This window comes from Lichenostomus cassidix, chromosome 1Aa, assembly GCF_008360975.1.
Source record: "Lichenostomus cassidix isolate B80296 chromosome 1Aa, HeHo_3.0, whole genome shotgun sequence".
In the NCBI taxonomy this organism is placed as follows: domain Eukaryota; kingdom Metazoa; phylum Chordata; class Aves; order Passeriformes; family Meliphagidae; genus Lichenostomus; species Lichenostomus cassidix.
The window spans coordinates 23,181,800-23,204,320 of NC_139480.1; the positions used below are offsets into that span (position 1 = coordinate 23,181,800).

The 22,521-nt window shown below is 38.4% G+C and overlaps 1 protein-coding gene across 9 annotated transcripts in view; it reads left to right on the forward strand.

Annotated features, from left to right (window-relative positions):
• Window positions 1–22,521, forward strand: part of ANKRD26 (ankyrin repeat domain 26) — a 52,226-nt gene that overhangs the window by 24,223 nt on the left and 5,482 nt on the right. For 5 of the 9 annotated variants that reach the window (XM_085042483.1, XM_085042509.1, XM_085042493.1 and 2 more), the window contains 19 exons: window positions 1,123–2,082; window positions 2,917–3,125; window positions 3,692–3,841; window positions 4,772–4,805; window positions 4,959–5,097; window positions 5,525–5,738; window positions 8,107–8,290; window positions 8,669–8,815; window positions 10,009–10,962; window positions 12,506–12,658; window positions 13,628–13,803; window positions 14,006–14,099; window positions 15,200–15,274; window positions 16,531–16,665; window positions 17,599–17,711; window positions 18,136–18,277; window positions 19,437–19,718; window positions 20,416–20,651; window positions 21,363–21,609. In XM_085042483.1, the coding sequence (XP_084898609.1) occupies window positions 1,123–2,082; window positions 2,917–3,125; window positions 3,692–3,841; window positions 4,772–4,805; window positions 4,959–5,097; window positions 5,525–5,738; window positions 8,107–8,290; window positions 8,669–8,815; window positions 10,009–10,962; window positions 12,506–12,658; window positions 13,628–13,803; window positions 14,006–14,099; window positions 15,200–15,274; window positions 16,531–16,665; window positions 17,599–17,711; window positions 18,136–18,277; window positions 19,437–19,718; window positions 20,416–20,651; window positions 21,363–21,609 (4,644 nt within the window). Of the gene's footprint in view, window positions 1–1,122; window positions 2,083–2,916; window positions 3,126–3,691; window positions 3,842–4,771; window positions 4,806–4,958; window positions 5,098–5,524; window positions 5,739–8,106; window positions 8,291–8,668; window positions 8,816–10,008; window positions 10,963–12,505; window positions 12,659–13,627; window positions 13,804–14,005; window positions 14,100–15,199; window positions 15,275–16,530; window positions 16,666–17,598; window positions 17,712–18,135; window positions 18,278–19,436; window positions 19,719–20,415; window positions 20,652–21,362; window positions 21,610–22,521 lie in introns of those variants that run through there. The other 4 variants (XM_085042544.1, XM_085042554.1, XM_085042504.1 and 1 more) reach the window with 3 other exon arrangements.

The following is a 22,521-nucleotide window of genomic DNA, read 5'->3' on the forward strand; positions in this document are numbered from 1 at the left end:
TAAAGCAAAGAATTTTATATTACACACATATAAAGTAAAGTAAACTTAACAGTCAGTGAATAATTCTGGAGAGTCCTGTAGATAGAGATTGTATTACAGCCTGAAGTAAAATAGGATGCAGTCTTCTTATGGTGGGAAAGATCCTTATCATTATGTTGATTACTTGCTGTTACACTAATTTGTTTCCAGCTGGTTTGCTTAGATTTTGTTCAGTGTTTTTCCTTTTGCATGGTGCTGAGAAACAATGCAGTCAAATTCATTTTTTTCCCCATGCAAAATGCACATTCAAGTAAAGAAGGAAATTGTAAAGAAGGAAATTTGTCAGTAATACGCTGATCTGTTTGATTAAGCATGCCTGGTCTTCCACTTTGTAGGAGAAGAAGAAACAAAAAAAAAATACTAAATTTTTTGACCTTCTCTGTACTTTCCCTGCCTCTGCAAAATACGCTCTTGTTTGACCATGTTAGTAAGTGTTTGAAAAGGTTTTTTTCAGAGTGCATTCTAGAGAGGAATGAGGCAGACATCCTATTTGTGTTTGGCGTACAAAAGGAGAGGGAGAGGGCTGGATAGAGGGGTCTGGAGTCTTCTGTAGCACCTCAAGGGACAGTGGAGCAAATTGCTTCTACTCCTCCAGGTATAGAGGAGGATCCTTAATATTAATGACAGAGCATATTGATTAACACTGCATTAGCTTAGCTGGCAGGGGATTGTAAAATGCCAGACAGTAGAGAATAATGGAGGAAGGAGGATGAGAAAACATTGGCAATCCTGAAGAAAAATGGTATTAAAGCAATAAAACATGAAAAAATATTTTGCTTTCTAACAAAGGCGACCAGTTAGAAAAAGCAGTCAGGCTTAAAGGTAAAAGCAACCTTACTGTCTAGACAACTCCAATCCTTGAAAAACTGTTGTTACTAGTAAGTCCTTCATTTTTAAGAAGAAAGTGAGTCAGTGAACCTTTAATTTAGTATCCCTTGATTTGTATTATAAAAATTGCTTTCAAAATATCTCGATGCTGTTATTTCTATTATATGGTAGGATGAGTTTGCAACATAAATTATGTAGATTAACTGTAACTTCTGTTTTCATGGTAATCTTTTTGTCTGTACCTGTTTACTTAAGGATAAATATATTTTAAAAACTACCAGCTTCATAGAACAAACAGGACATGAAAATCAGACTGACAAAGCAGAAATTTCACATACAGAAAAAGAGGAATTGGACAGTGCTGACAAGGAGTTAAGTCTAAAACCTTGGGAAGAAAGATATGAAAGAATGTGGGTTGAAAATGAGAAAAGGGAATTGAAAACAAATTTTAAAAACATTACAGCAGAGCTGAAGCAGTTGTTTGGTGAAAATGAAGCTGAGAAAACTGCTTCCCTTATGGAAGAAATACCAGAAGATGCTTTTGGTGAAGAATTGAAGAGTTCTCACATTATTTCATCTCCTGTGACAGAATCAAGTAATAAGTTAGAAAGCAAAGGTGAATTTGGAGATACTAAACTTACGCTAGGTGGAAAAGTACCCAAAATGGAAATTGTATTTCCAAGTCTTGGTGTTCTTTCTGATCAAAATAGCTTAAAGACAAATGTAGAAGATACCTGGAATACAGATGAAGAAGATGGCATTAGCAATATAGATAACAGGAAGATTTCTCCAGTAAAAGGAGAGAAAAAGAAAATGCCTACTATGGAAACAGAAGAGAATGATCATGGAAGTAGGAAAAATGCAGAGGAAGGTCCGGCTTACTCCCTGAGACATTTGGGTGACATTTCTAATATTCTTCCTAAAATAAGACCTGTTTCTACAAGTGATAAAAATGTGTGTTCTTTAACAGAAAGGAAACTTAAAAAATGCTCTGGATTTAATGATGATATTCTCAGGGCCTGCTTTATCAACAGTAACACAGGACAAACAGAAATTGAAAGTCTTTTCACTAATGCTCAGGAATTGTGTGGCATGCCTGAAAGGAGTATTGATGAAGAACTAAAACAAGATATGGAAAGATTTAAGAGTAAGGTAGGAATACTGCAAACAGTATTCCTGGCTTTGGAAAAAGAGAAGGTACAGCTGCAGAAAGAGGTAGTTCACCTGCTACTCCTTATTCTGTAGTCTTTCTCCACATCAATGGTCCTGTTCACTTCAGCTATTAATCATTAAATGAAGATGCTTTTTTGCAAATTGGTGGTTGTTTTAATGAAAATATAATACTTACAAATAAAGAGAGCAATGGAGAGTTGCCCTTTTTTCAGAAAACACAGAATGCACTGTTGTTCCAGTTTAACAGCGTGTGGCACTCAGTTCCAGTGTAAGAAGTTACCACTTCATTGACATAAAAAGGAGTGCACATAGTTAAATCAGTTCTGATTCTGAAACAAAGAATGAAAATAGCTTCTGAACAGGGTCTTGACTGGGCTTTTCATTTGCTGTGATTTCTGCATGGTGTGTCTTCATTGCTCTTCACTAAATTTCCTGTTTGCTGTGAGTGAAAATGTTTCTACTTGTGGGTTTGGAATCTTCTTCCCTGCCACCCTGCCCATTCTCCATGGAGGAAGCAGTAATCAAGCACACTTCCATTTGATTTTTTTTTCTTTCTGTTTTTACAACTAACATCATGCAGTCCTTTGCTTTAATCCATTAATAATGCTTTTACATTTTTGTTTTTCATGTTTTAAGATACACTGTTGTTTTCTTTCTAGGGACTATGTTTCTGTTACATTATAAAATCATGAGTGAATTTGATGTACTTTCAATGACAATATGCTTTGTAGTGTAATTTTTTCTGAACATACTTGTCTGTATTTTATTTCATCTTACACTTTCAGAGGTAAACCCTGAATTAATCAATCTTGGATATTGTGTTTCCGTTTTATGGAAATACTGGTTAATACATGAAACTTAACTTTCTTTTTGTAGGTTGAGAAGGAAAAAAGCAAAGAAAGATGTTTCAAAATGCAGACAGTAGTGAAACAGGAAAAGGTTGATAAATTAAATACACCACCAGGCAACGTTACTAATGAGCAAATGAAAGAAAAGCCTACTCTACAGAAGAATGACAGTTTGAAAATGGAGGATGAATACACTACAGAGGAAAAAGTCAACAAAAATTTTTCACCTGAGGAGAGGTCAGAAATTATTAAAATGCCAAAGTATAAACGAAAGACATGACCTCTAATTCTTATTTGTAACATTACTTTTTAGGTTTCTGAAAGGTTTCTTTTAGTCTTTCTAATATTGTACTACTTGAAGCAGTTTCCTTAGTACTGAAAGCCATACTGAGTAGTCCACTGCTTCACAAGCATTTTAAAAAAATCACATTTTTCTTAGGAAAAGATACTACCAATTGAATCTCAAAAGTTTGAAGTAGGCATTGATATTTTTATGTAATCCTAAGCAGTAGTGTTTTTCTGTCTGTCTTTCAGAGGAATCTCTGCTCTTAATACTTCCTCTAATGTGGATACAAGATACTACCTGAATCTAGTTCAGGTCCCACATTCCCCCCTCATTCTTAGAGCAACATTTTTAAAATACTGTTAAATATTCCACAATTTTTGGAGTTAAGTCTGTGTTTTATCAGAGGTATTTTTTATCTTAGTTCTTTCTGGAAATCTTAAGTATGTCCATTTCAAAGAAATATTTTCTGTGAAGTTACTCAATTGGTGACTTTTTTTTTTGTCTCTGTTTAATGTAGTGAATTTGCCCTGAATCCCAAAGTTGCAAAGAAAAATAAAGGACAAACTTCAAAGCAGAAGGCTAATCAGCAGATGAGCTCTTCCAGTGGGAATCATTTTCAAGTCCTGGATGATAGCACTTTCGGTGAAACATTTCAAGAGGAAGAAAGGTAGTGAATATAAGGAATGTTATTAATAAAACTTACTTAGTGATAAAAACGGATGTAAAGCTAACAATAAGTTTTTTGTATATCTGATGTACACAGTGGTTTTTGTTCCTCATGTGACAGCATGAGGTGATGCCTTTTGTGTTCCAAAACACTTCTTTTTTGCTTAACATGTTTTGAACATCTTTGCTAAGTTAATTATAAGGATAATGTGCACAAGTGCTGAAAAATTACGTGGAGGTCAGTAAACATATTTTATGTTTTTAAAAAGGGAGAGGAGAGACTTATACAAGAACAAAGATGCTGTTTTATCACAGGCATCTTAGGGGTTTGGAGTTTTTTCTTTTTCTCCTTTCTTTTTTTAGATGTACGTCCTCCTGACTTCTTGCCTACCTAAAATCTAACTCTGTAGGGGGCAGAATGAGGAACAGAAGTTGTTGACAGGGTACCAGCGCTGTTCAGCAAGAGCTAAAACACTGGTGTGTTGTCAACGCTGTTTTGGTCAAAAATCTAAATGACGCGCCATTGTGTGGGATCCATCCCAGTCAGCCTAAGTACACTAGGGAATCCAAAATTATGGTTCTTCGACCTGTGAGTGAGAGTCTCAAAACTGCAGAGAGCTAATCCTCTGGTAATGAGCAGGGAATTCATGGAACTACGTATCTGTGTATCTCCATGTCTGTAGCCCTATGATTCCTATCACTTTGAATGAACAGTTATTTCAACTATTTGCTTAATATCTTGTGAAAAAAACAGTCTTCCAGTAACGGTGATAGACAAATTTTTTCCAGTATTTGTGTACATCTAAAAAAATTCTTATATTAAGTTTTATTTTAATTCCCTTCTGAAATTAGGTTTTCAGAACAAAAATTTAGATATTGTTCATAATTCAAGATAAACATTCCAGAACTGAAATATATTTCTGTTTTCCAGACCTGCAGCAAAAACAAGGAGTGAAAAGAACAAGGTACTGTAAAATTAGTGTCTTGATAAATAGTTTTATCAGCTTTTAATCGCTTAGGTGGGATCAATCAGATATGGACTGTGAATGAGAAAATGACTCATTCATGCATTTGTAATATTACATAGCTGTATACAGAAAATACTGTGTTGTTTGTAGGTTGGCATGCAAATGGATGTAACTGATGACCTTGATTTAACTCACTCATCGGACACAACTTCAGAGGATGTCGAATTACCAACGTCCACCTACAAAGAGGCTATGTTGCTCTTAGAACAGCTTACTGTGGATCATACAGGTATGTTCTGAAGTCACTTTTTCCTCAGATGTTACAAGTTTCTCTTTTAAAACATGGTTTCTTTGTATGCACTCCTAGGTATCTTAGTTTATTTATATTTAAGATAACACCTTTCCTCCACCCCCTTCTTCACTGACCTGGCTGTATACAAAACTGTTTGTTTCCTCTTCCTTTGCCTGTGTAGTGCTTTTGCCTTCTCCTAAATATATTTTCTGAGGTGTCACCAGCACGGCTGAGAGGCTCAGCTGTGCTCTGCAGTGGGTCCATTGTCTCTGTCTAGCATGGGGCAACCCCTGGCCTCTTCTCCCTCCCACTACCTGCAGTCTTCCCACTACCAAAATTTTATCATCTACGCCAAATCAAGTAATTTACTCATTAGAAAGTATTTGTATATATGTGCAGCTTTGTCTTTTCTATCTCAAAATAGGTTCTGCTATTTTACTGAAAATTCAAAACATACTTCTTAAATATGAACAAATAATAGAGCATGAAAAAAATCGGTATGTAGCAGTCTGGAGAGAAGTAAGAAAATTACAAAGTGAAAAGGAGGAGTCAAAATTAATAGCAGAGGAGACTCAAGATTTGAAATCCATATTGGCTCATCAAGAAGTGGAATGGAAAAGTGATATTCAAAGCCTTAAGTATGTAACCTTGTGTTCTGATAATGTGTTATTTTGTCAGTGTCAGTGTGCCAGAAGGTGCTGATGAAACATGTGATGTAATGAAACATGTGATGGATGAGAAGCTTCTAGTTTTTTGAGCTAGTATATTTTGAATTCCATGGGCAAGTTACGCTATAAAGGAAGGACATAATGCTGGGGGAAAAAAAACACTCCTGGATATTAGTGCTATCTAAAATTGTCTGGATGTTGTTTTCACTTATTTTAATACCAAGAGAACAGAACAAGATAGTTTGTATAGGAAAATGAGATTTGCAAGGGAGGGGATTTATATGAGATGTGTATGTTTTTGTCTTTGCAGTTTCTGTTGCTGTATAATATTGGGAATGCGGGTAACTCCTGTGAATGTCTGCCCCTACTCAGCACTTGCTGACCTGCCTCTAGAGCATTGTGTCCAGTTTTTAGCCTTCTAGAAAAAGAGGGATCTTAACTGATATGTGTGAGTTCAGCAGAGAGCTACTAAGCTAGTCAGGCAGTGAGAACACCAGCCCTGTAAGGAGCTGAAAGAGCTGAGCTTTGATCTGTGCCTCCTGCTATGTGGAAGAGGATTATGTGAAAGACAAAGCCAGTGCCAGCTTTGTCTGAATTGGACTCTAGCAGCTTGTCATGGTTTAAGCCCAGCTGGCAACTACACCCCACACAGCTGCTCACTCACTTCCCCACCAGTGCAATGGGAAGAAGAGAATCAGAAGGGTAAAACTGAGAAAGCTCATGGATTGAGATAAAGACAGTGTAATAGGGAAAGCAAAAGCTGTGCACAGAAGCAAAGCAAAACAAGGAATCCATTCCCCACTACCCACTGGCTGGCAGGTATTCATCCATCCCCAGGACAGCCGGGCTCCATCACATGTGTCTACTCAGGAAGACAAATGCCATCACTCTGAACATACTCCCATTCCTCCTTATTCCGCCCACTCTATATGAGCATGATGTCATATGGTCTGGAATGTCCCTTGTGTCAATCTTGGGGTCACCTGTCCCTGCTGTCTCCCCTGCCAACTTCCTGTGCACCCATGGCTCCCTCGCTGGTAGGGTGGTAGGAGAAGCAGAAAATGCCTTGTTGCTGTGCAAGTGTTGCTCAGCAATAACAAAACCATCTATATTATCAACTGCTTTCAGCACAAATTCAAAACACAGCCCCATGTGAAGAAATTCAACTTTACCCCAGCCACCATTTTTGAACATTCTCAAGTGTCTATCAATTGTGAATAATTAATATTTTCATGCTTAATAAATTCTGAAAGCAATGTTAGCTTTATACTTACAGAAGCTGGTTTTTTTTTTTTTGTGAAATTACCCTAAAACTTTCATGTAAAGCTTTTTTCCTGGCAGTATAAACTGTTGAAATACAAATACTACTGTCAATTTTTTGAACAATTTATTAGTGGCTACTGATACTTATTTTTGCAGAATTTCTGAAGCAGATTTTCAATTGCCAGATCTGTCCTTATGTGAATACTATTTTTTTTCCTTGTTGACTGTTGCAAGGATATGAGAAAAAAATTCTCAACATAATTGTGAAACACAAAACTGCTTTTTTGTTTGGGTACTGTGGGCACACCATGCATCATTTCTTACCATGTTGGTGCTTATTGCTGCTTGTTTCAGTTAGTAAAGAAGTTGATATTCCCTAAGGGTTTTTCCATAGACTGTCTTCAAAATCAAATTGCTATTGTTTGTTCCAGATATAGATCCTTAGAGGTTTAAAGCTATTTTTAATCACATTAAATTTAAACTCTCTGCATTTCTAAATATATCTTTGAAAATCTGCCTCATTCCTGAGTAAATAGAAACAGTGTGCTTTTCCTGTGGTCAGCAGTTGTTTCAGACTTACAAAAGGGTTGTTAAAAAATTGGTGGTTCTGTCAGAGAGAGAAATGATGTTCTGCTTCATCAGCATTACTTGCAGTCACTGAATCCATAATAAGCAGGCAATGCTCATCATATTAAGAAAATGTATGTTAATCATAGTCAAAAGTTTATGTTGCTTTAATTGATGAGACAAACTCCTTTTGATGGAAGTGTCTGTAATATGAATATGACTTCTTTAAATATAACAGAAATGTGCATAATACTATATATTTACCTATATAAACTTGCTTACAAGTGATAAAACACTCAGTGGTTTATTCCTATTTCTTGTAAAACTGATACCATAGATAATGGAATGAAGTTAGAATGCTTAAAAAAGTTAAAAATTGTAGTAAAAATATAAAATCTGAAAATACTTAGCATTTTTAGGGTTTGAGTTGCTTCTGCAAGTTCATCATGTGGAATATCTAATTTTTATATCAGTGCTTTAGTTTCTCAACTGTTATGTTAAATCCCAGATTTACTTTGAAACAAGAAGAAGAAAAGAGGCTCAGAGTAGAAACATTATATGAGAAAACAAGAGAAAAACTCAGAAGGCAAGAAGAGCAATATTGTAAAGAGATGGAGGAGAAACAGCAACTTGAGTTACAATCAAGGAATTTAGAAATGGAGTTAGTAACACTGAGAAAGCTCTTCAAACAGGTATATTAAATAATGAGTTAAACACTTGTCTTCTTATTTTTTGCTTCTTTTTAATTGGTGTTGTATTCCAGTATGCCTAAAGAAGAGGTACTTTGTTCATGGAAGAAGCATTGAGTAACTATTGCCAGATTTTGAGAACAGTAGTCTGTTCTTTTTCTTTTTCATTTGTATTTCAAAGCCTGACTTCAAGTTATTTTCTAAATTACTACAAAGCATTTGGTATTTCTTCTGTATTTTTCAGAAGAAAATTAAAATTTGTAGATGCATTATCATAACTGTGGAAAGCAAAAACATTTACAAGAATAAAAGGGAGAGTGGGAAGATATTGCTAGCTTTGATTTTTCTCAAGGTGCAAGTAGTTTAATTGTATTATTGTAGGTTGAAGACGAGCGTGATGAAACGCTGAGACAGCTGTCTCAGGAAAAGAGTGCCAGAGCCCTGCAAGAAGGCATTTTGAACAACCACCTTTGGAGACAAAAGGAACTAGAAGAAGAGACAAGAAGAACTGTAGGAAAAAGTTCAGATGTAAGCAGATATTTTTTTTCTAATTAATTAAATTTCACCATGTTAGTTCTTAAGTCATAATAAAATTTATATAATTTTTTCTGCTTCTTGATGGATTATTTACAGTTTACCAGTGTAATTTTACTGTGCAAATACCTCTTCTGTTTTCCCTTATGTCTTTAAAAGTTCTGGAAAGCAGCATCAGTGCTGTATGTACTTGAACTGCATGTACAATTAGAAACCTAAAAGAAAATACTACTTATGCCATTTTTTAAACTGTCTTCTTTTCATTTCCTTGACATTTTATCATCACTTTTTAAGGTTTCTAGCAGTGAAACACCTAGCTACCTACATCCAGACTGACCAGGAAGGAAGCTGTTTGACAACTCACTCTGTGTTCCCATTCCTTGGGTTTTTTTAAATTACTTACTCACTTATCAAACATAGTTACTTGAAGAATGAAGTTCTTTTCCACTTCCACGTATTTAAGTGTTATTAAGGAAGATCAGCAATTAATTGAACTCTTGGTGCTAGTTAGAATAATGGAAGGAGACTAAGCACTCATAAACACTGTATTTAAACAAAAAGTCTTTAAAAGTTTACTGAATTTACTAAGAATGTGAAATTCTTGGAAGAATCATTTGTTCTTGGCTGCGCTGCCCAATAAATGTAAGGTGAATATGTTTACATGGAAAAAAATTAGTAAAATGAAGAGGCACTATACAAGACTCTTGCATTCCAGGGATGATCCATCTGTATAGCTAACTTTCAGTAATCCTAAAAAAAAGTGTTAAAAATACATTGAAAAAGGAAAATAACCTTTTTAGCCTTGGTAAACTAAGATTTTACCAGATTGGTAACACAGCTAAATTAACCTATAAGGAAATAGTTTAAAGGCATGCACACACAATAAAGCACTGTCATTTAAAAGCCTTTATACATGAGATATTTTAAATAATGATTTAGTTGTTGCTTTAAAGAAAAAGACATTGTATATTTGGCATGCTTACTTATGGATACGTTACACTTTCATTCTGTGCATGTGTTGTACACGTATATTGGTTCATAGAGTAGCTTATGACTCATCTGAAATTTCACTCTCATCTTTGAAGTCATGTTGCAATGCTAGAAATGTTAAAATGCAATTTAATGCTGAAGTGGTTTTGTAGATTTATTTCTCACCTGGATATTAACTCATGTTTCCTGTCATTCAGGAATCCGACAGTGAGAGAGAAAAAGATCTGTTGTACAAAAATCAGTTACTGCAAGATGAGATTGCTATGCTAAGGCTAGAACTTGATCAAATAAGACTTAGGCACCAGGAGGAAGAAGGAAAATATTTAGAAGAAAATGAGACCTTGAAAGAAAAAAATGAAGATCTCAAAAAGGAACTGAAACTGAATGAGGAAACTTTAACACAAACAGTTTTTCAGTACAATGGACAGCTGAACTTACTAAAGACAGAATCCGCAATGCTAACTTCCAAACTTGAGCAGACAAAAGAAAGCAAAGACAGACTAGAGACAGAAATCGAATCATTTCGTTCCCGCTTGAACTCTACTGTTCAAGAACTTGAACGTCACCAGTCATCAAAAAGTGACGCCGAACGAACATTTCAGAGAGAACGTGATGAATGGCTTCGCTTGCAAGACAAGCTCCATCATGACCTCTCAGATGTGCGAGAAACCAACAAGAGCTTGTCTCAGCAGCTGAGTAAAGCTGAAAGCAAAGCTAATGGTCTGGAAAATGAGCTTCACGAGTTGAAACAAACGCTCAGAGAAAAAACATTGCTCTTAGAAATGACACAAAAAGAATTAAGTCAAACCCAGTGTCAGGCAAAGGAATACGATCATGCTCGACAACTTGAGAAAGATCAAGTAAACAAACTTGTAATAAAACAGGAATCCATGCAGGAGCGATTAGCCCAGCTCCAGAGTGAAAACCTTTTGCTCCGTCAGCAGCTGGAAGATCTGCAGAACAAGGGGATCATCAAAGAAAAAGTAGTGAATGATGTCCAGGATCGGTTTAATGATATTTTCAACAAACTCAGAGCTGATACTGAAAAGCAAGTTTACCTAGTGGAAGAGAGAAACAAGGAATTAAATGCCAAGTGTATTGATTTAAGAGAACAAGTCTTCAAATATGAGAGTGACAAAATAGAGAGAGAGGTAAAATAGACTTAGAGCTACTTAAAGTTTTCCAGTTCTTGTGATTATTTTGTGTTTCTGAAGTGTACCAGGTATAAGCTATATGCATAGGACCATATAATGCTGGTTTGTTCTGGTTTGTTGTGTTTCTCTTGAAATTGTGGCAGGTTTTGGTAAATGGGATGTGTCTGCTCAGATCTGAGGAAAGAGCAGAAAAAAAGATACTCAAGATCAAGAAAGGTGGTTCTTCTCTTGAACTTTTTTCATCTCTTTTCCTTAGTCCATTTTTTATCCTATAGCGTCAGTGTAGGTATTTGATGGTTTTTTTAAATATTGCTTTGTTGACACAAGTAGGAGTGATGTGAAAGGAAGAATGATCCAATATGTGACAGCTGAGAAATGAAGATGCAGATTAGTGAATTGTGTTAGATGGACTTTTACTAAATTTCTACAGAGGAAAAAAATTGCTTCTCTGTAAGTTGCTATCAAAACTGAAGAGTATAATGGTGTCCAGGTGTTAATTTATGTATATTCTGGGGTCTCTGAGTGGTCTGCCTGGAGAATGCATCATTATCTGTGTTCCTAGGAGTAGGTAGGGTATTCTGTAACAGTAGAGTATTCTGGCCAATTTCAGGTAGAGCAAGTACTTAAAAATTGCCTTACCCATTTTGTTCAATCTCTCTTACTTTCTGGAAAATAAGAACTAATAAAAGTCAATATTTAGATAGGCTGGTGTAAGGTTTGTCTCCTTTAATGATTTGAATAGTGATTTAAAATTACATTTCCTTCTTCCTAACATGTCCTGAATCTTTGAGTGAGATAAATATGGGCATGTGTGAGATAACTACTTTATTCTTCATTTGTCAGTTACTGTAAGGTGTGTTTGTGGAGATAACTCCAGCAATACTGTCAGTCATTTTAAGTGGAATTGCTGTGTATTCTTCATACCAAAACAATAAGTTCCTTTTGAACATACTACATCTGTATAACTGTATAAACTATCCTGATTTTAGTAAACCTAGTAAGTCAGTATAAAGGCAGTTTTTATTCTAAAACATTAAGACAGCTGTAAGAGGATGTGATTCAACATATACTTACTGTATATTTAAAAAGAACTTTTAGATATAGGTATTTATTTAATTATATTTGTAAAATGCAGGAATAGAACAAAGAATACCAAGTAATACCAAGTCCTGCCTTTGGTCAACAAAGTAGTAGCTGCAGTCAGACTATGGCTCTTGCATTACAACAGATTTATTTGGATTATGTTGGAAAAATTCACATGATTGCAGTGTGTGCTTATGCATATTTTCAAGAAGATGAACAATATTTGTATCTTTTTTATGTATTAGGAAATAGAAATCCTCATGAACAGCTGCTGAGAGTTTGGGAATGCTCAGCTGAGAAAAATGGAGAGGTGATTGTGCATATGCCTGCTGGTGGCAGACAATTTCACTTGAGTTCAATCCAAAGACATGTCTAACTGTATAATCAAATAAATCAAAGTAAAGGCATTTTTCATGTCCTTACAACTTTACTCATGCTGATTTAATTGTTTCATTAGGGCATGATCAGACAGCTGCAGCAGGAGCTTGCTGATGCTCTTAAAAAGCAATCTATGTCAGAAGCTTCACTCGAAGTTACTACACGCTACCGCAGTGACCTGGAGGAAGACAAAATGCGTTTGCAGAATGAACTGGAAAAGGTTAAAATCAAGGTATGTAATGTCTGTAATTATATTAATAAATCTTAGGGTGGCCATTAAAAGTAAGATCGGATGTTGTCCTAAAACTCTCGGAAAAAAAATCAACAGGATATATGTAATGATGTGTGAATCAATTGCATTGTTTCATAAACTCAGTGTCCATCTGTTTGACATGCAGACATGATGCCCTTTCTTGGACAAAAGTTTTTATCTGCAAAGGTGCTTAGCACAATAAATTGGTGAGTCTATAGCTTGTTGCCTTTGGTTTAGCCAAACAAATAGTCTGATTTTTTAACAACTTCTCTTTTCTGAAGAAGTGCTGGACTGCTGTGTTTGGACATTTTTATGCTGTCCTGCTTTCCCCCATCCCCCACTCCCCCCACCCTGCCATGTCACCAGGAAACATGTCAAATTCTGAAAGCGTTTGTAACTTACTCTGCATTTTTCCCCCTTCTTTGGTCCTGCTGTAATTTGCCATCCTTAAGCGATTTTCCTGAAAGGGCAGTATAAGCTATTTCTGAGTCCGGGACCACCTTTCACAGTGTTTTTCCAAGGACTGACGTATAGAGGCCTTGGAGTTTTAAAAGTAAAATGGTTTTAAATCTGATACTTATGAGGGACTTTTGTAAAGTCATTACAGATGGATGAACTTTTTACTTCATGTTTTCATGGAGAAGCAAACAAGTGAATACGAAGAGCATCCTAAGTCACCAAAAGGTTCAAAGGGGTAGTGTCAGTGCTCTAGATTAATGCTCTAGGAAATCCATGGAGGGATAGGAGAGGCCGCTGTAGAAGATGAGGAAGTAACACAGCTTGTGTTCATTTGCTGGTAGAAGCAAAGCTTTGAAAGTACTTGAAATGATTACAGTTTGTTCAGAAGGTATGCACAGATATATGCAGCACGTGAATCCTTGGGCAGCAGCTGAGTGCTCTGTGTAAAAGCTCACCTGACAACTGTGGATTCTTACTGTGATTTTACAGTTGCGGGAGGGGGAAGAAAAGTATCTTCAGTCTGAGCATTGTGTTCGTGACTTGAAGATTGCCTTGGATGAAAAGGAAAGAGAGGCAACTGCTTCTGCCCAGAAACTGCAGGACCAGCTTTTGGCATCTTCTGATACTAGCACTACTATAAAACAACTGGAAGAACACGTGCAACAGTAAGAGAGCCACACAATGGGGGGAAGCATCTGTTGCTTGCAGGGATTGGGTGGAAACCACAGGACAGATAGATAGCCTTGTTGCATCACAGCGATTTATAGCAATTTTGAAGGATGTCCTTGGTTTTGATTATTTCCTGCTTTTCTTTTGGAATTAGTGCTCTGGCAGATTTTTTTAATAAGATCTGTATTTCTTTTTAAGCCTTGAAATTGAAAACACCAGACTGGAAGCCACTGTCCAGCAACAAAGCAATAGGATTGAATCCCTACAGAGAGACCTGCAAGCCTCAGCCTCAGTAAGCTGGTCATAAATTTCCCTTTTGGTGACTCCTGAGCCTAGTTACCGATTTCTGTGGGAAAAATGTAAGGTGAGGTTTTCCTGGAGAGCTAAGGGGAGCTCGGTTCCTGCATTTTTCTCAATAGAGGCTGCTCAGAAAGCAGCCTACTCTACTTCCCAGCCATCTGGTTTTGAGTTTTCCTGTGCAAGTCAAACTTAACACTCTAAAAGGTAAGGATTTGACAGATACACTAGTGTAACCGTTGTCTGCTGTAGAACCTTCACAACATCAGATGCTGCTTTGGGCACTGCAGTGTGTTTCATTTAATGTATTCATCAAGTTAACTTGTGGATCAACAGGGTAAATGGATGACAAGCCCTTTGTGCCAGAGACCTGGCTGACATCAGACTGAAACAAAAATTGTACTCCCCAGAGCTTTTGCTGTTCAGAATTGCTTTTCCTTTAGCTATTTGCTGTGTGTCTGTTCTCATGAAACAGTGAAGAGGACTGCCTGTGGTATCTGCAAAACTCCGTGTGAGCCTTAGAATTTCCCACTGCCTCTACACAGTGGTTATTTTTTTTAGTTCAGATAAGGTGCTTACATCTGTGGCCTGAATTAAGAGACTTTTTTGTTGTTGTTTTTTGTATTGTAGCCAGTGAACTAGGGTTCTTGGTATGGCTGTAATTGTCAATTATAGCTGAAGGTGTTTTGAAAGTCACTACATGTGATAGCTGAACTTTGTGATGTATTGATACTGTCAAAAGAAATAGTAAGGCCATCACAAATCCTTTTGCTTTGGTTAATAGGGCATGATTTTCAAGTGTACTGGGGATGAGAAAAGCTACTCCTGCCTGTCTGTTTTTGGTGAAGATTCTATATATCGCATTTGTCTCTCTCTCCCTCCCTCCCTCCCTGCACCAAATAGCAGAGACAATGATTGCTAACAATTTTACAGTGGCATCAAACCAAGGCCATTTTGATAATTGTGGCTGGGTGTAAATAGTATAGGAATAAAGAGGTGAAGAGATTGTATGTAATACTTATTTTTGTCAGTGAGGTGTAACTTCAATCTAGAAAGTCACAGTGTGCCTTCTACCTTCTTGTAATGCTTCTATAGGTTCATAACCGCCTGGAAGACTTGATAACGAGCTTACAGACTGCACAGGCAGCTGCAGAGGACCACCACAAGCAGGTACATTATGGGCTTCTGTGAATGACTGTTATAGTCTTTGAATTTTTTGTGTGTAGATAGTTGATGAAAAGATCATGCAGGCTGTATAAGCACACCGCTGCTAAATATCCATCTGGTTTTGGGGCAAGGCACACTCAAGGGGCAAGGCACTCTCAAGGCAAAAGGCTGTAAATTTCCTCATTTCCCCGCTGCTGTGTTTTGTATCTGTGTTGTGGTGTGCAGGATACTTGTGTCCATCAGTGTGATTCATCTGATGAATTACATTCCCCATCCCACCTGCAGGGAGTGAGCAAGTGGCCGTGTAATGCTTAGCTGCCTACAAGGTTAAGCCATAGCAGATGACTCATAGAGTAGACCTTGTGGACAGTGTAGAGATCTGTAATTGAAAGCTGAGGGAGGAGACCAGACCTGAGAGATCCATATTATCTTTGCAGCTTTGTCAGAGCTTGTCTTGAGGCCATGTTAGTTTCTGTCTTAAGACCAGTGGTTTGCCTCTTTTGTAAGGACACTTGAGAAGGTCATACACCCTAAGGACTTTTTTATCTAAGACTTTGTGCTAAGTGTTTTGTGACTTTCTGTAGTCAGTAGACATCTCTTGTTTTTTTCCTTTTTTTCCTTTTGTAATTTTTTTTCCTTAAAAAATGCCACTAAAAGCATCTAGTCAATTTCTAGCATTTATACTTGAACTGAATCAGCCAGTTTTGTTCAAATCAAGTGCATCTGTTAGGCAAATCTTTGTCCCTTTAGGTAGAACCATCAATACCATTGTCAATTTCAAAGCATCTTCCTGCTCTCAGGAGATGTACTGATGTTATAGAAGCCATGAGGGTAGGTGATTTCCCGTGGTGGGCACTAGAAATTGTCACATTATATGTGTATATTATATATGTATATTATATGTGTATATATACATATATTATATGTATATATATGTCATGAACTCTGGAGAACATACATGTCATGAACTCTGGAGAACCCTTGGAAGAAAGCTACAGCATGATTGTGTGTGTGTTTGTTATTCCCCAAAGCTGCAACCTCATCTCATCACCCCTATAGCTTTCATTATTTTTATCATCTGCAATTTCTCTTCTTGGTTACGTTTCCCAAGCTGTGTTTTACATTCCACATTAACATTAACCACAGACCTTGGGTGGGGAGAGGAGAGCTTAACCCAGTTTCCATTTAAGTTACAGCTTTCCATTACAGTGTTTTCTTTATGGTCACCTTCGTTTCTTCTGACACTGTTGCTTTTACAGGTGCAAAAGCAGAATGTGCTGCCTCTGACATCAAAGGACTTGCTGAGCATGTGGGAAGAGCAATTTAAGTCAAGATCCAATCTCGAGGAGCGTGTTGCTCAGCTTGACAGGGAAAAGGCAGACCTCTTTGAACAGGTAAATCCAGAAAATTCTCCAGAGACTTAAGCCAGTGCTTGGGAGAACCACATTAACATTTTGGTCAAGTTCTTACCTAAAGAGTGTTTTTTTACTATCCCTGCAATTAAGGCTCTGGATATGTTGTGATCTGTGCATCATCCAGGAAGCAAATAAAAGCTAGCCGGATAGCTTACATAAGTTCTGGAGTGGTTCTGTTGGAAAGAGTTCCCAGTATGGTTTGCATCAGTTGAGCACATCAAGCAGGGCTGCAGTTCCCCAGGTTTTTTCTTGGATTCTTTCTGGTCATCTTCTGATCCCTTGTTTTCTGGGCAGAGTGGAAGTATTTCATTTTTCCAGTGCAATGCATAGAGGAGCAGCAGCATGTTTTCAGGGTAGTGGATGCTTAAAAGCACTGCAGAAAAACATACTGAAGGAATTCTGGGGAAATAAGCTAGTGGTTGGGAAACAAGAAATGACTGACAGTTTCAAAGGGGCAGTCTTTCTCTCCTCTTCTCTAAAGCAATAATGGAAGTACAAAGCAACAAGCACATAAGTAAATAGCCACAAAGAAGAGGTGGAAGTAATGGCAGAAGTGAATAGGATATTGAAAAATTCCCAAAGGTCAAATTCCTCTGCCTGCTGGACAGTAAAGATCCTGTAAAAGCTTTACATTGATCTGTATTCTCCTATGATAAGCATACCCCTTCATAATCCATGCTATGAGTTGAGAACTCCTGAACGTAGTCCAGCATCCTTTCCACCTTTGCTTCCATGGAGGCATGTGTTTTTGTTCTTCAAAATTGGCCTGTTTGCTGGAAAACCTAAACTAGAACTTGGCTAACAGATGGAGATGGAATGCAGCTTCTCTGTGGAGAACTCTAGAGACACATATTGCACCTAGCTATTGTTCTTATGTTTTGTTTGTGTCATGTATCTTTCCTGTTTTGAAAGTGTGAGAGTGAAAGAAAAAAAGTCAAGAAACTGGTAGAGTTGAAACGCCCAGTTGAACTCCGTCTGGATCAAGAAATGAGAAGAAACTTAGAATTGCAGAAAGACTTTAAGAGGTATGGCTTTTTGATATGATGAAGAGATAGCCCTGAATAGAAGTCCAGTTTTATTGAACTTTAATGTAAAAATAGGTATACATATTCCATGAGCAAATTGAAGTCTCATGTTAGTCCCTGTAAGGTATACATCTGTATGAGTCTATACTTACTTACATCTGCAACAAGAATTGGCAGTCGAGGTTGCCCTGCAGTTCTCTTAGCAGGGGGAAGGAGGTCTTCTATTCATGTTTTCAGCTGAAATATGGATGAACCAGGTGTTGTGTGGCACAGGCAAAGTGGTTTCTTTCCTCAACAATTCCCAGTACTATCAAGTATGTTAAAGATGAGGAAAGCCATGTCTTGCACTCTTTACTTGATGGCACGTGGAGAAGATTGCTTATTCCTGTGTTTCATTAGTTTCCAAACTAATTTGCTATTCTAGGTTGAAGAGACTTCTCAGTAGAGCTACGAAGAAAATAAGGGTGTATGAGGAGAGAGAAATGGAGTCACAGCTTAATTTGCAGGGAGAAATGAAGAGCAGATACTCTGAAATGGTCAGTGAAGTTGATAGATTGAGAACAAAGGTGAGCTCTCCTTAGCTGGGGATTTGGTTGGTTGGGGTGTTACTTCTTTTGAACCCTTTGTGAAGCTTTCCCTGTATTTCTTGTCATGTTGATGATTTTCTTTGCTTGGCTGTATTTTGGATTTGATTTATCTTCTCAATGCTTTTTTTACTGTTAGAGTAGTAGATGACTAATACTTACGTAGTTGTCATTTTGAGTAAAGATGAAGTCCTTAAGCGCAAAGCAGCATCTGCAATGGCACAGGAAGGGCAAACCAAGAGTGGCAGCAAGGCTGGCAGGGTCCGTGACCTCACAGGCCAGGGAGCTGTCCCACAGGCGCTCATGAGGAAGAGCAGAACAGGTCCAGTGACAGTAGGCAGGATCAGCCCAGAGTGTAGATCCCTAGGCTGGGCCTTAGGGACGAGCCGTTCTGCTGTCCTACCAGGATGTCATGTCCATGGTGAGGGTCAGGCCTCAGCTCAGGCCCAGCTGCAGTGTGAGGCTGTGGCAGCATTAACTAGGTCTGACAGATGGATTCCTTCTCTGGAAGAGAGGGGAGGAACACCACTGTTGCTCACACAACAAGACAACCCTCGAGCCCTGTGTCAGGCGCAGCTTCAGCCAGAGGCTGTTGAGACTTTCCTTTTCTGAAGAGTGTTGTTGCTGTGCAGGGTACGATGAGGAGAGGTGACATAGGGAAAATGCTCTAACTTATTGCACACAAGTGGCTGTTTCAGCCCATCTTGGCATGGGGACCCAGAAGTATTGTTGCCAGAGACGTTTTTGAGATTGCTCTGGCTGTTCAGTAGTAGCACGTTACCTTTATATATTTCTCTGCTCATTGTTCAGATTCGTTGCTACAGAAGCCATGTTTCAGAGTTATGCTCAGCTTTAGAAGGCATCATTATAGAATCAGTTACTCCCTTTGCAGTGACTCATTTTTAGTCCAAAAGCTAACAGCATTTTTGCAAGAAGAGCTGAGAAAGGATTCCTCAGATTCTTGTCCTATCACAAATTCTGTGAAGGCTGATCTTGTTGGAAAAGAACAGCCTGGTTACACTTAGTTTTTAATACTGAGTATGCAGATAATAAATAAAGTTTTCATGGCAAACTCCTTTAGAGATTTTAACAAATCTGCCTTTCAATCCCTCTGAATTTTTTTTTTTTTTCAAATGTACAGGTTGGTGAAGTTTCCCAGCAGCTGGACATGGAGTCTAAAAGAAGCATGCAGCTAGAAGCACAAAATCGAGATTTGCGAGAAGAGCTGTCCACCCTGAGTGGGAACTGTGAAAAACTAGAGAAGACCAAACGCCAGCTGAAAGAAGAGGTGGAAAAACTCCAGCATCGACTGGAGACTAATATGGTAGATCACAGCCAAATGGAACAATACAAAAGGGAGGTGGAAGAAAGAGCTAACCAAGAAATAAGACAAAAACTACAAGAAGTCAATCTGTTTTTGCAAGTAAGTGATTGTAGACACTATTTAGACTTTTGTTGTGGGAATCACTTTTTAGTGTTTTGCTGTGGGTGCCCAATTCTGTGTGTTAGCACTGTACTTGTGTCTATGTTGAAGAGCAGTGGGAGAAGGGAATATGTTTGGGCAGGAGTGCTCTCACAGTGTCTAATGTGCAGGGAGGTCCCTGAATCAAAAGCTTGCCCAGGGTAGGTTTCCATTTTGCAGTGCCTGGGGGCTGTCTGTGTCCGCTGCTCTGGTTCTTGCTGTTCGTGCTTGAAGGGATTTTGTACCTTCCGGCTGTCATGGCCAGACCTACAGGTCCAGCTCTGTCCTTGTACGAGGCAGAGTGCTCAGAAAAGAAGTGACTGAAGTTGCAGGTGTGGAGATGGGGGAGAGATGAGACATCCTGCTGATGTCTTTGAGGAATCCTGTTCTCTATGCCCTGTCTTGTAGAGATAGTGTAGGATTAGTAGCTTCCATTAGTAGCTTTGAATAGTAGTACTAATTTGGGCTTCTTCCTGAGTGAAAAGTATTATTTACCCTGGTGGTAGCTCCAGGGTTCTGCCTTGACTGCCAATGGTAGTGAGGAGGCACAGCCACCTCTCTGAGCCAAGCTGGGCCCTTGAAACTGGGTCCATGCAATTGACAGGTGGGCTGAGGACTCTTTTCCCTTCTGGAGGTTGAAGGTCACTGTCTCCTTCAGGCACAGGCAGCCTCCCAGGACAGACTAGAACAAATCAGAAGCAGTCATCATGCTTCACTGACAAACCAGCTAAAAGAGAGAATCAGAGATCTGGAATGTGAATTGGACAAGATAAAAAACACCCAACAAGAAACTGCTTTTCCAAAAGAATGTGCACAGGCAGAAATGGAAAAGTACAAGGAGCTGTATCTGGAGGAAGTGAAAACTAGACGATGCCTATCAAAGAAACTGGAAAGGTAAATCCATGCTTTATTTTGACTAATTATCGGGGACTCCTTTTTCCTCTTGCATTTTCCTTCTTAATGCTGGCCAGGTGCAGAAGAGGAATTATGTGCCAACGCCTGTGACAGCATGTTTGTGGGGAAAATACCTTAAGACCCTTGCCCTTCAGCAGGCCTTCATTTCTCTTCAGTGTTCCAGCAGGAACACCACTGATCATGGCATTAACAGCATACTTTTCAAGTTGATGTTAAGTGGCAGCTTTTTTTGTTGCTCTATAATCTCATCCTGCGTATGACACAAAAGATGAATTTCATGTCTGCTACTCCTTGAGTATGAATGTTCTCCCCTCAGAGAACAGAATTGGATTTTGTGAAGGACAAATAGAAATGATCTTTTTTGGCTTCTGTTTAAGCAGTGGCTCTGAGCTTCCTTGGGAAGGGGAGGTTAGCTCTGAGTAGTTACAGAGGTGATGTACCTTCCAGAAGAAGCTATGTAAATACACAGCTTTCACAGAGTGCTTTATGCCCTCATGCTGAGCACTCCTAAGCGTTGGTAACACTTGCTGCTCCTTGCACCTAGTGTGACTTCTTAGCTCAGGTCAAATGATGTGCTAATTTTGGATGCTCTTAATCTCAGAAGTCCAGTAGTAGCCAAGGAGCTGGAGGGTAGCTCTGGGGAAGTGTTACTACCAAAGATAACTGTTTGTATGCTTCCAAATGTTTCAGAGCTAATGAGAGACTGGAAGAAGCCAATGCTAAACTCCTGCGGGAACGCCATAAAAGCAAATCTTTAATAACAAGCAGCATTGTCAGCGGAGGTCTGGCTGCAACTCCAGTTCTGTATTCTACTGCACTGGGACATCTTGGCAACAATGTAGGACTGAATAGAAGTCTCAGTCTAGGAGGAAGCTTCCTAAACCCAACCGAGAGCACATTATCCTCAAGAAACAGGGTTGCAGCCTTTGTGGCCAAGGTAAGCATTTTGAAATATTGTTCTCAATTACTGCAGAAGAGTAGGCATATGCAAGGTTATCCTTTTCAGCCTGAAGTTAGAATCCATTTATTGCTGCATGCCATATTGTCTAGTAGGCCAAAGCAACTGCTAATTCTTCAAACAGTGCAGAGCTATACATTGTGAGGCTGAAGAATTTGGGTCATCAGAGGTGTAAAAATTTTCAAGAGGGTCAAAGGCCAAAAAATATTTAAGTCAACTCAAGGAACTGTGTAATGACACTCTTTTACAAGAGAAACTGTGGCAATGGCATAGGAAGTTCCCAGCTAAGCTCAACATGAAATTCCAAGGTATGTTTTGGCTAACCTGTTTAAAATGGCTTACATCGTGCTGAGTGACAAATACAATCAGACATCTCTGAGACACCTTTTCATTCCTCCTTGATCTTCACTCCAGCAGTTTCTTCATGGAACTTGTTTTAGTATGTTAATACCAACAAAAGGCTGCTTCAAAAGTAGGATGATATGAATGGGATGGCATAACTTTGCTCTCTGTACTTCAGTGTGGCACACATTCTGCACATAGGAGACATTTGTTGTTTTAGTTCCTGCCATGTGTTATGTCATGAAACAGTAAAAACAGAGGGAAAGAAAGGACAGAGAGATGGAAGCAAGATGTTGAGAAAAAGGCAGAAGAGGAAAACATTCCTCTTCTAGGCAAAAAAGCTGCCCTAGGTTAAAAGGAGAGGTTTAACTATTGTGCCTTTTTTGGAGAAGAATGAGGAAAACAGACAGCGAAGGGAAAGACAGTGGGGGTACTCAGTGCTTCTTAAAACTGAATTACAGCAACAGTTTTCAGGTAGTGCTTTTCATTTTCATTTTCAAGAAGACACTGGAACTCTCTGGGAATCTCAAAGTTTTGTAAATATCAAGA